Below are 11,987 nucleotides of genomic sequence, written 5' to 3' on the forward strand. Positions count from 1 at the left end.
TCTAAAGAAGTCGAATAAAAAACAATAGGACGAAAGCAAAAGAAAATAAAAGAAAAGAACATATTACTTTCTTCATTAATTGGACAATACTCATCATCTCAGTTCAGCAAGGGTACATGGATAACTTTCTCAATAATCAATGAATGTTCACATCATTTGTATTTTTTATTATTATGATAATAACACAAATTTGGTTGATTAATAAGTTAACATCTAGTTCTCGCTTCATTACCCGCGTCTCGATCTAAACTAACTAACTAATCAACAATAGACACATGATTTTTCTCTTTTTCTTCACAATCACATTGTTCCAACAAACATGGTCTGAAACGTGAAAACCATGCTTCAGCTAAACAGCATTGGGAATAAAAGCGAAGCAGTTTCAAGATTTGCGATTAGCGTTGGCCATAGAGTTTAATTAATTTATCTTGCGAAAATGGGATTCTTCGGCGGCATGATCGTCGGTATCGCCATTGGTATCGTGTTGATCATCGGTTTCGCTCGTCACGAGAGCGTTCGATCCAAACGTCGCTCCGATTTGGTATATCCGCATTCATTTCATTTTAACTGTTTGTTCCATTCCACTCCATAATAATAAAAATAATACGAATCTTTTGAAGTCGTTTTTAATTGTTCTTGTTGCGGGGTAATTTTTTTGAATCTGTTTTAGGCGAAGACGATAGCAGCGTTTGCTAGAATGACAGTGGAAGATTCCAGAAAACTTTTGCCTCCTAAGTTCTATCCATCATGGGTGGTCTTCACACGGAGACAGAAGTTGAGTTCATTTAGACATACACTTTTACTTACTACATCAACGTTCAGTATTTTTATCTGGGTTCTGATATTAATTTGTTCATTGTCTGCAGTTAAATTGGCTTAATGTCCAACTCAGGAGGATTTGGCCACATGTTGATGAGGTATTTTACGTTTGTTATAGTTTTCATTTATCAATTTTATTGTTATGTGTAATTTACTTTATGGCTGTAGACTTCTAATGCAATGTGGAAATGTATATAGGCAGTGTCAGAGTTGATAAGAACCAATGTGGAACCAATTCTTGAACAATATAGACCGGTTGTTTTGGCTTCTCTCACCTTCTCCAAGTTGACCCTTGGCACTGTGGCTCCACAATTTACAGGTTTGCTGGATTATTATTATACATTTGAAATATGAATGTGGTCACTAATGTTGTGACTAATGGGTGGACTTTTGTTTTGTACTTGCAATTGCATGCTCATTACCAATTTGAACAAAGTGAAGTGAGCCCGACGGTCTTCACTTGATTAAATTGTTGGTTCTGTTCATCCTTGTAATAGAAAACATGTTCTTCTTGAAATTTCTAGGAGTTACTATTCTTGAAGAGGATAGTGGGCCTGATGGTGTGACTATGGATCTTGAGATGCAATGGGATGGTAACCCGAATATCGTTCTTGACATCAAAACCCGAGTTGGTGTCGTACTTCCTGTACAGGTGATACACAAACCATTGCCCACCTATGACATTTTTGCGTGCTGATATAATATATATATTCACTTATATTATACTTTAATATTTGGCAGTCCATATCTGTTTCTTTTTGTTTCCTATTATTGTCGAGGATAAGATACCTCTACGAAGTTTTAAATTGTATGGAGATGATTATCATCATCCATTTGCTAGTTATCAACCACAAATGGATGCTGAATAAATTGCCTCATCGGATTATTATCTAAATGTTGTCTCAAAAAATAATCGTGCATTACACAGTTTTTGAAAGGAATACAAAACAAAATTGTATTTGTATTTCACAAAGGGTTAATACCTGTTTTTGTCCCTCTTTTTAAGGGAAATGTTCACTTTCGTCCTACCTTTTTCAAAAAGTTCAATGTGGTCCCACGTTATGAAAAAAGTGTCCAAGTTAATCCTTTTTGGTCACGGCGTTAAATATTTAACGATTCTGCTGACAGCGTGGACTGATGTGAGCAACGTGGCTTTTTACCTTCGTAACGTGGCAGTGACAGTGTTTTCCATTAATTGAGAACGTGACAGTGGGCAGTGATTAAAATTCTGAGTGTTAGGGTTTGGTTTGGGTATTTCGAACTGGTCTTTGAGGATTGAGAATGGTTTTCAAGGGTGTTCTTCGTTTTCGAAAAGCTGGACCAAAGGATCTTTGAGGATTGAGAATGCAGTGAAGGATTTGCAAAAGCTGGAAAATGCAGTTAGAAATATTTGTTTCTAAGATTTATTGTGCGATTTTCTTTTTAAATTTGGGTTTATCAGGGAAAAGGATATTGTGTCTTTGCAATTAATTACTATGGAAAGAAAAATAAAAATTTAATAGGATAGAAGAGAAACAATGCAGTTTGAAGATGGAGTTCACCAAATTGAATATTTTTGCCACCCAACATAACGTAAAAAAAAATGAAATTTTTGCCACCCAACAAAACATTGAAAGCAAAGGTCACCACTCCTGAATCTCTTTTGCCTCTGAGACTAAGAAATGGCCTAAAGAACAAGAGTACAGCAACAAAATCTCACCTCTCTTTCTAGAAAACCCTGTTCCTGACAGCATCGTCCTCATAACCCTCAACTCAAACACATCGCTTTGAATCTTCATTGATTCTCCTTCCTCTGGAGTTATCGGTTTGAACCACTTTCTTTAAACCAAACATCTCTTCAATCTGAAGTTATCCAATGCTTGCCTTTCAAGTTTGTTCTGTTCCCAATATTGGTCCTATGTCGGGGTATTTAATTTTGGGGTGACAGAGATCCTAGTTCGGGAACTGTTTGCGAAAGAGGAGTAAAAGAAAGCAGAAAGAATAGGTTTGCAATTAAGTCCTTGCCCGTGGAAGAAGAAGATGATGTGTCAAACAATTTTTTTTTAAAATTCAAAATTGACACGTCACCATGCCACGTAAGAGAAAAAATGAACAGCTCATCAAGTTTAGTCCAGAGAAGCAGTTTCATCGTTAAATATTTAACGCCGTGACCAAAAAGGATTAAATTGCACATTTTTTTCACAACTTGGGACCACATTGAACTTTTTAAAAAAGGTAGGACGAACTTGAACATTTCCCTTATAAAGAGAGACAAAAAGAGGTATTAAGCCTTTCACAAATTAAAGGAAGGCTGTCATGCTAGTTCTGGTAAATATTGTCAATTTTCAACTTCATTATTTATCTACACAAATTTGTCTCCATAGGCTTTAAGCAATGTATATTTAAGTGCATGTTATTCTGTTTTCTAATACAGACAGCTTAGACTTCTATCTTTATCAGAGTATTTGTATACTTTTCATGATGAATTAAGTGGACTGTGCAACTCAATTTGTTAGTGACATAATTAATGACTGCATATATGTCTGCACTTAATTGAAGTTATTCCTTATCATTCTATTCTTTCTCTTTCCTGGTAACTTGTGTATATAGGTAAAAGATATTGGATTCACTGGGGTTTTCAGGTTGATCTTCAAACCACTAGTGAATGAGTTCCCGGGTTTCGGAGCTGTTTGTTTTTCCTTGAAAGAAAAGGTGAGTTACAATGCCTTGTAACATTTTCTTTTACCGGTAAGATTAAAAAAAATAACATTTCAAAATTTATTTGGTCCAAGAAATATTTCTACAATTTGGAGGAAGGATAATTCACACGAGATTATATAATGGTATCCTCTCTTTGACGTAACTGGAAACATGCATAGGTTCAGGGCATGGCAAGATATCAGTAACAAGATGCAGATTCGTACTTGGGATAAATAGATTTTTTATGTCATTTCTGTGATGTCAATGTGGCTTGTTCAAATATGTGTAATCTACAAAATCAAACTGTTTCTAAAATTTCTTCCTATTTTTCTTTGTTCTGGCAACAGAAAGATCTGGATTTTACTCTGAAGGTTATTGGTGGTGATTTATCAGCCTTGCCGGGAGTATCTGATGCAATAGAGGTACGAAGTAAATCACATGTTTATGGTACTTTTGTCATTCCTTTGATTTTTGTCATGTTAGATTGCCGAAGGTATATTACAAAATATGTAAGTCATGTATCTCTAATCTTCAGGTGTTGGATCTCCTAGTTGTGCGATAAAATAGTAATCAGGCATTATGTTTTCATTTTGATCCGTGCAATAATCTCAATAGTCTAATAAAATCCTTTTTGTGGTTTCACCGATTTCAATGATGTAGATAGTAACTTTATCAATAACAAATATTAATGTTAGTTGTACATTATCATCCCTTCACGAATTATTAAGTACTGTGAGTGAGTAGTTTACTAACTTTTACAACAATATTCATGTATACGTAAGACTGAGATGAGCGAGTTTCTATTGTTGAACTTATCTAAAGGAAGAAGGTGTATTTTAGAAGATTAAATGCACTTAAAAATATTGATCGGTGAACTGGTTAAAAATTATAATAAAAGTAAATATATGTTTAACGAAGTTAATTATAATCACAATTGTTAATATTTATTATCATACTTTATTCTGAAAAGTGTATTATATTTTATTTAGATTTTAGCCAAATCAGTTATAAAGGCAAGGTTAGATGGAGCAATGAAATTCAAATGCATTGTAATTCATAACGTGGAGAAGTATAATCAGTTACTACAATTAGGCTTTATTATCAATTCGCATTGCATTGTCCATATTCATTCCGCACTCTAACTTGGTAATAAACTCTGGTGTTGTTTATTAAGGAAACAATTAGAGATGCGATTGAAGACTCTATAACTTGGCCTGTGCGCCAAATTATACCCATTTTACCAGGAGATTACAGGTATGCAAAAGTTAATTCTCTCTTCCAAAAGTAGAAAAATATTTTTTTTATTACCTTATCTTTGAGAATTTCAAAAAATAGAAATTGATATTTTGACAAATATCCTACCTACTTTTAAGGATAATGTTATTAATGAAAACAAAAATTTACAATCGAAAAGAAAAATATAAATGAATAAAATAATCGATATTAAATAATTGTATAAATTTATTTGTGTTATCAAATCAATGATAGTTATTTACTTAGTTAGTCCAACAAATATACTAACAAACATGGCTTAACAAGATTCATTCACCGTCACTTATCTAAAGTAACTAAATAATATTAATAAAAATATTTTATAGTTAATTTATCACATATTAATATAATATATGATAAATCTCAGTATTTTGAATTCTGAATCCTAGTAAGAACAATAATATTATAATAATGGTGTAAAAATAAGTCAATTCAGTTTATATGAAATCAAGTCCATATAAGTTAAAAACGATTTAAATAAACTAGACTTCATTAGAAATTTTGTAATTTGACTTAGTCTAGTATGAGTTAAGAAAGTAAATATTTATTCTTCTAACTTATATAATATATTTATTATAATAGAATTTGTATGGTATATAGTATAGACAGAACGGTTAACACTCAGGACTGTTCGGTCCATTCGCTGCATCAATATTGGACCATAATTGGGTCAACATTTAAGTTATTATTATTGGGCCAATAGTCTAGCAAACGATATAATAATCAAAGATATCATGATTAAAGATATCTATAAGTATAAGTAACTAACCAAATCTAAAGGTAAGTTTGTTTTTATTTTATTGGATCTGTGCTAGTTTAGGATCATGAGATGATTTATAATATAAGGTCAAGGCCAAAAGCCAGGTATGTTCTACTAGACCACAAGTACTCAATTGTGATAAACAATTTACTAAACTACGCCTAACTTGAGCGTCAGAGTCAGAGTGTCTTTTGCAGGTACTCACCCTCCAGTCAAGAGTGAAAGCGTTCGAAGCAGGCGACTCAAGCACTTGAGCATCGGAGTGTCTTTTGCAGGTACTCACCCTCTGGTCAAGAGTGAAAGCGTTCGAAGCATGCGACTCAAGCATTGGGTATGTGTAGGGTTGAGAGATATACCTTTCTAATGTAGTCTTCTTGCATGCTTGAGTCACCTGCTCCGAATGCTTTCACTCTTGACTACCTGCAAAAGACGCTCTGACGCTCAAATTAGGCGTAGTTTAGTGAATTGTTCATCACAATTGAGTACTTGTGGTCTAGTAGAATAGATCTCTAAACTAGCACAGATCCAATAAAATAAAAACAAACTTATCTTTAGATTAGTTTAGTTACTCATAAACGGCTCATTGATATCTTTAATCAGATATCTTTGATTATTACATCGTCTGTTGGACTATTGGCCCAATAATAACTTAAATGTTGGCCCAATTATGGTCCAACATTATTGATATAGGGGATGGACCAAACGATGAGTGTTAACCGTTCGGTCTATACTATATCATACAGAATCAAAAGTAGATTAACTTAATCCACTTATTTATAATAATACAATTAGAATGTTCAACTATTTCATTAAACATTACACTTAAAAAGTAATGTATAAAAATAGTGAGTAAAAATAAAAAATACTAACTTATAAAATGAGATAAACAAATAAATCCAAATCATTCAAAAAATATTGAACAATATTCTAGTCTTAGAAAAACAAAGTGTTAACTCAAATAATTAAGAACAATAAATAATTAAATAAAAAAATGATGAAAATTTTTATAAAGAATTATTCCTTATAGAATTTGACACGAATCTATTTAACATCCGGATTATAATTTAATTTGACGTATATTCTGTTATATATATATATATATATATATATATATATATATATATATATATATATATATATATATATATAATGTTATTGAGAATCAACTCTCTTCACTTTCAACTGTTTTTAACCGTGTTTTGGCGGTGACCACTGTTGAAAAGACGAATATTTTCCCTTCATAGTCTAATGCAAAGTGCAATTTCATCTTTTCCTATTTATCCAACTAGATTTTCCTTTGTTTCTTCACATAGCAACGAGGATCTCAATGGACCTCTTTCTTGCATTTTCCCACATATCAATAAATACACATAAGGATAACTCCTGCAAGTTCACGCAGATACAAACAGAGTTGAAGTGTCTTACAAATATATACTAGAGAGCCAAAAAGTCAATTTCCAATTGATATTGTTTTTTGAAATTGGACTGCATATATAACTTCATCAATGCTCACAAACCTCTTTAGTTGTTCCATACTTGACATGACACATATAGCAATATTTATGCCTATTTAGGTATATGCTAATAGATCGAAAAAAAGTTCACCCTTTCAATAGTCATCATCACAATCATGGTCACTAAATAACAAACCGAAACTTGCATAGAAACCCCAATTTACCGAAACTTGCATAGAAACCCCAATTTCTATAAATGGTTCACCGCAAACCCCGAGCACAAAAAAAAAAAAACCTTCAAATAATGGAGTCTCCCCACAAGATCATAAAATATGTTTATAATCCCTCAAACAAAGCTAAACACAAATGTTCTCAGATGAGAAACTAAGAGATGAAAAAACTAAAATAGAGTAAGTAAGAATCCAATAAATTTCGCACCAAACCACTTTTCACCAATCCAACAACTGAGAATGAAGAAATATCTAGAACTGAACTTTTTCTTAAAATATCAACTCGAACCAAATAAGAGTCAATCTTTTATTGAAGCTGTCTAGTGACACATCTAAAAACACTTTATAGTCCTTTTTCTTCTTCTTACTCTACACTTTTTCTTAATTCTTGAAGCAAAACTTGCTTTTGATAAGATGTTAAGAATGCAAATGCAATATATACGCGAAGAATAAAGAAAAATAGTGCTAGGCACCTGTTCTAAGGCCTATAAGAAATATTGGATCAGTGATGTAACCCAACAAGCTAGAGTTAGCCAAAGTTTAGAAACTAAAGGGATTCATCACCTGTAACATGAGTATATGTGTTTGATAATATTCCAATATCCTTCTCTTAATTTGAGTTCGTGTGATTGTTTCTTCCTCTTTCAGTAATCTAGAGTTGAAACCTGTTGGAATACTGGAAGTAAAACTAGTGCAAGCAAGGAACTTAACAAATAAAGATTTGATTGGGAAATCCGATCCTTACGCTGTCCTTTTTGTACGCCCGCTTCGTTCCAGAACCAAAACCAGTAAAGTAGTGGTAAGACAACTTTTTTTTTTCAATGGAAGCTTCATTTACATTTTTCTTTTAATATTTATTGAATAATTAGTGTGTGATAATAATCCAACTGCGCCCGGGCGTGTTCAGAACAACCAGTTGAGTCCAATATGGAACGAACACTTTGAATTCACTATAGAAGATGCGGCAACGCAGCACTTGACCATAAGAATTTTCGATGATGAAGGCATTCAGGCTTCTGAACTTATTGGCTGTGCCCAAGTTTCACTGCAGGATCTCGAACCTGGCAAAGTCAAGGATGTATGGCTTAAGTTGGTTAAGGATTTGGAGATCCGTAGAGATAACAAACAAAGGGGTGAGGTAATATCGTATATTCTTTAGCGTCTCCGTAACATTCATCTACCATTCCATCTAACTGATCAATGCCAATAGCAATTTTTTACAGAACTTCCCCCCGGTGGCATGCGTAGAATAACGAAAGTGTTTTCAAGTTTTCTAAGTTATAGACTCTCCCTACACTATAGGCATCGAATCTGGCCTTTTTCTTCAATGCTTGCAGTTTGGGTTTTCTTGTCGTATACTCCATCAGTGCAGTTTTCAAAAAATCAAATTCACTGATGATTTTATCTCAGTCTTAATAATTTTTTTTGAAATTAATTATTCGCTATATCTCGATCAAATAATATATTTATAAAGAAAAAGTAAGGTTAGTTTGATAAATTTGTCTCGGAGTAGTATATTTATTCTTATTCTTAATTTAGAACCTTAAATTACACTCATAATGAGAAGGGTGAGTAATATTGTACTCGTTCAAATTCGATTTTTTTAATAAGCCAAATTCGTATTAGGTGAGTCCATAATTGTTATTTCGACACATAAATATATACCCTATGTAGGTGCACTTGGAGCTCTTGTACTGCCCAATTGGAATGGAAAGCGCCATCAAGAACCCTTTTGACCCTGATTTCTCATTAACCTCGTTCGAGAAGACCCTCAAGAGTGGTGAGGCAGAGGTTGAGGATCCTACAGGGTCACGTAAGAGAAGCAACGTGATCGTAAGAGGGGTTCTATCTGTCACGGTCATTTCAGCTGAAGACTTACCAGTAGTGGACTTAATGGGCAAGGCTGATCCATTTGTTGTCCTTAGTTTGAAAAAAACAGAAAAAAAACTCAAGACCAGAGTAAGATTTTCGACATTTTTTGCATGATACTATTGCTATGCTAGTTTTTTTTTTTAATTCGTTATAATTAAGTGAATACCGAGATGAATTCAAATGATTAAATAGATTAGAATTGTGAGATAGTTTAATTGGAATGCAAATTAGTTAAACAAAACGTATCAGAATTTTTTGTTTTGAATTTACTTGCGAACAAGAAAAATTCCATCTCCAAATTCACACGCTGATTTCTGTATACTTGTAAGGTTGAACAATCTTTCTTGTATTCTCAGGTTGTAAATGAATCCCTAAACCCAGTTTGGAATCAAACATTTGATTTTGTTGTGGAGGATGGCTTACACGAAATGTTAATTCTGGAAGTCTACGATCATGATACGTTTGGCAAGGTGAGGATACTTCCTGAATTTGTTTTCTTCCTCCTGAGTACTGCTTGAATTTGAAACATTCAATAACCTCTGACAAATAAATTTATATTGCCATAATCTTTTTATACCCACCTTTCTTCTGCTCGTCCAGAGCGGTTTAGGTAGCTTATGCTCGTGGTTTTATTAATTGAACAAATCATTGCTTAAATGAAAAAGCAAGAAAAAAAAAGGTGCCTGCATTACCCTGTTCTTTTTATTGTGATATTGGGCGCTTGGTGAATGTTTGGAAACTCATTTTATCATCTTCATCTCCATCTCATCATATCCTTCTGCGTTCTTGAAATCAGTACCGATTGGAGTGTTATGGTAAACGCATGATTATTTCAGGAAAAAATTGGAAGAGTGATCTTAACACTGACTAAGGTCATCTTAGAAGGAGAATACAATGAAACTTTTCCTCTAGATGGAGCTAAATCCGGAAGCATTTCTTTATATTTGAAGTGGACTCCCCAGCACAAATTCCGGGATACTTAGAGGCCTAATTTACGTATTTATTTTAGTTCATTTTTTTAATGTATTATTTCTATTATTATTATTATTACTATTATTTTGATAATTTAGATTCGGCAAACTCTTCAGTTTTTGGTTGATCGTAGAAGAAGCCTCCTATAATTCTAGGAGAAAATGAGAATGGTATCTACAAAGCAAAGTATTACATGTGTGTAAATATAGGCTATTTATATCATATTACTATAATTTCATTTTCTTTAAGTGTTTTATTTTGGTGAAAGGAGACTTTATCTGATTATTATGAATTACGTGTATATAAATTGTGGTTGAAATATGTATCTCCATTTATGTAGAGATTATGATATTTATGATTGAGCTCCCAATATAATTGTGGCTAGTAGGCATTCCAGATTTGATTTTGACAAAATAAACATCATTACTTGGAAATTATGTAGTGGAGTCCTTTAAGTACTGTCAATTTGTCTACAGCCTAAAATTCTGGATGCGTGTCACGGCGTCAAGCATGCTCTGATTCATTCTGATACTTATATTGAAATTGGACTTTACAATAATTTTTCAATCTATCTACCTTTACTAGTATTTTTTGGACGCATGACTTGTGTTTTTAAATGGTTTTTATATAGTAACGTATTTTTAAATTGTATTTTAATTATTTTACAAAATTATATATTAAAAATAAAAAGTGAAAAGTAAAATTTGTACTTATAATCTAGTGTATTATAACTATAATATACTGATGAATATGATAGGAAGCAGAGAACAAATATCGCTCTCAAGTTGCAAGTCTTTTATTGCTAATATTCAGTGAGTTTATTCTATTATCTAAGATTAACTAACTTTTAATTCTAAAATTAATGATAATTGTCAGAACCATTTAAAACGCACCCAAAAACCCTCTGGACGGACGCCAGGTGTCAAGCGAAGAGGATCCGGAAATCAGATAGTGGAAGGCAGGTGTCGGCAGATGAGCGGACGCTCGTTTTGACATGGGAAGGAAAACGTGATTTTCAGAAAATTCACGTCACACTCTTTGCATGCACCCTTCTTCCCCAAATTCTGAAAATCCCATTTCTCCTCCTTCTCTCTAAAAACTCTCCCTTCTCTCTACGAAACCTCACCCTTTCTCTTTTCTGATCTCCGTTCAGGCACCATAAAAGCACTTCCGGCGTCAAGAGCTTCCAGATAAACCGTTCGATTTGTGAAGCTGAGCTGGTAAGTCATTCTCTTCACTCTATCGTTCGTTTTCTTAGACATGCAAACCCAGTTCTGGTTTCATGTGTTGATCACCATTCTCAAATGAGTGGTTCTAAGTGTGTTTTGGTTTTACTTGGTTTAGTTTTTGGAGAATTGTTGTGCGTTAAGGGTAGAAGATCTGGTAGTGGTGAATTGTATTTTGTCTCTGTGAACGTCCGATCACGCTAGAGGTAAGGGAAGCTTATTAATTTAATTTGTATGTTAATTGTATTGCATGAACGTTCATTGAATTGAATGAATTAATATGATATATGATGGTTGCTATGTTTTGATTGTATGAAGTATGAAAATTGATGGTTGCTATGTTTTGATTGTATGAAGTATGGAAATTGACTATGATATGAATGTATGAAATTATGAAGATATATGTTGAGAAATGAGTTGAATATAAATAATTCTAGTATGAAATTTCCCCTATGATAGTGTACATTCGTCACTGAACGGTCCTTGATCGTTCGGTTTTTCTAGTGAACTTGGTTAGAATTAGATTCTTTCATTTGGGAAGAATCTTAGTTGAGGACGAGCGTCTTCGTTTCGAAATACTGTGCATGAGCATTCGGCCAAGCATAGTTGTTCCTTGGTATTCGGTTATGAAATTAAGTATATATATATATATATATATATATATATATATATATATATATATATATATTTGTATATTTGCGTT

The 11,987-nt window shown here is 33.1% G+C and overlaps 1 protein-coding gene across 1 annotated transcript; it reads left to right on the plus strand.

Moving 5' to 3' along the window:
• Positions 1-253: 253 nt before the first annotated feature.
• On the plus strand, positions 254-10,314 carry LOC108331224 (synaptotagmin-4). Its single transcript, XM_017565871.2, has 13 exons — positions 254-541; positions 671-780; positions 872-917; positions 1,018-1,138; positions 1,344-1,471; positions 3,409-3,510; positions 3,846-3,920; positions 4,673-4,752; positions 7,863-8,013; positions 8,122-8,352; positions 8,889-9,173; positions 9,443-9,556; positions 9,923-10,314. Exons 1-13 carry the CDS (start codon positions 437-439, stop codon positions 10,067-10,069), a joined length of 1,695 nt encoding a protein of 564 aa, XP_017421360.1. The 5' UTR covers positions 254-436; the 3' UTR covers positions 10,070-10,314.
• The last annotated feature ends 1,673 nt before the right edge of the window (positions 10,315-11,987 follow it).

Source organism: Vigna angularis, chromosome 4, assembly GCF_016808095.1.
Source record: "Vigna angularis cultivar LongXiaoDou No.4 chromosome 4, ASM1680809v1, whole genome shotgun sequence".
NCBI classification, from domain to species: Eukaryota; Viridiplantae; Streptophyta; class Magnoliopsida; order Fabales; family Fabaceae; genus Vigna; species Vigna angularis.

What these genes read in the sequence shown, in the direction of transcription:
- LOC108331224 (XM_017565871.2), top strand. Translation starts at nt 437, where the DNA reads ATGGGATTCTTCGGCGGCATGATCGTCGGTATCGCCATTGGTATCGTG. An exon ending in TGTGGCTCCACAATTTACAG is followed by an intron (nt 1,139 to 1,343) that starts GTTTGCTGGATT and finishes TGAAATTTCTAG; the next exon opens with GAGTTACTATTCTTGAAGAG. An exon ending in GAGTATCTGATGCAATAGAG is followed by an intron (nt 3,921 to 4,672) that starts GTACGAAGTAAA and finishes TTGTTTATTAAG; the next exon opens with GAAACAATTAGAGATGCGAT.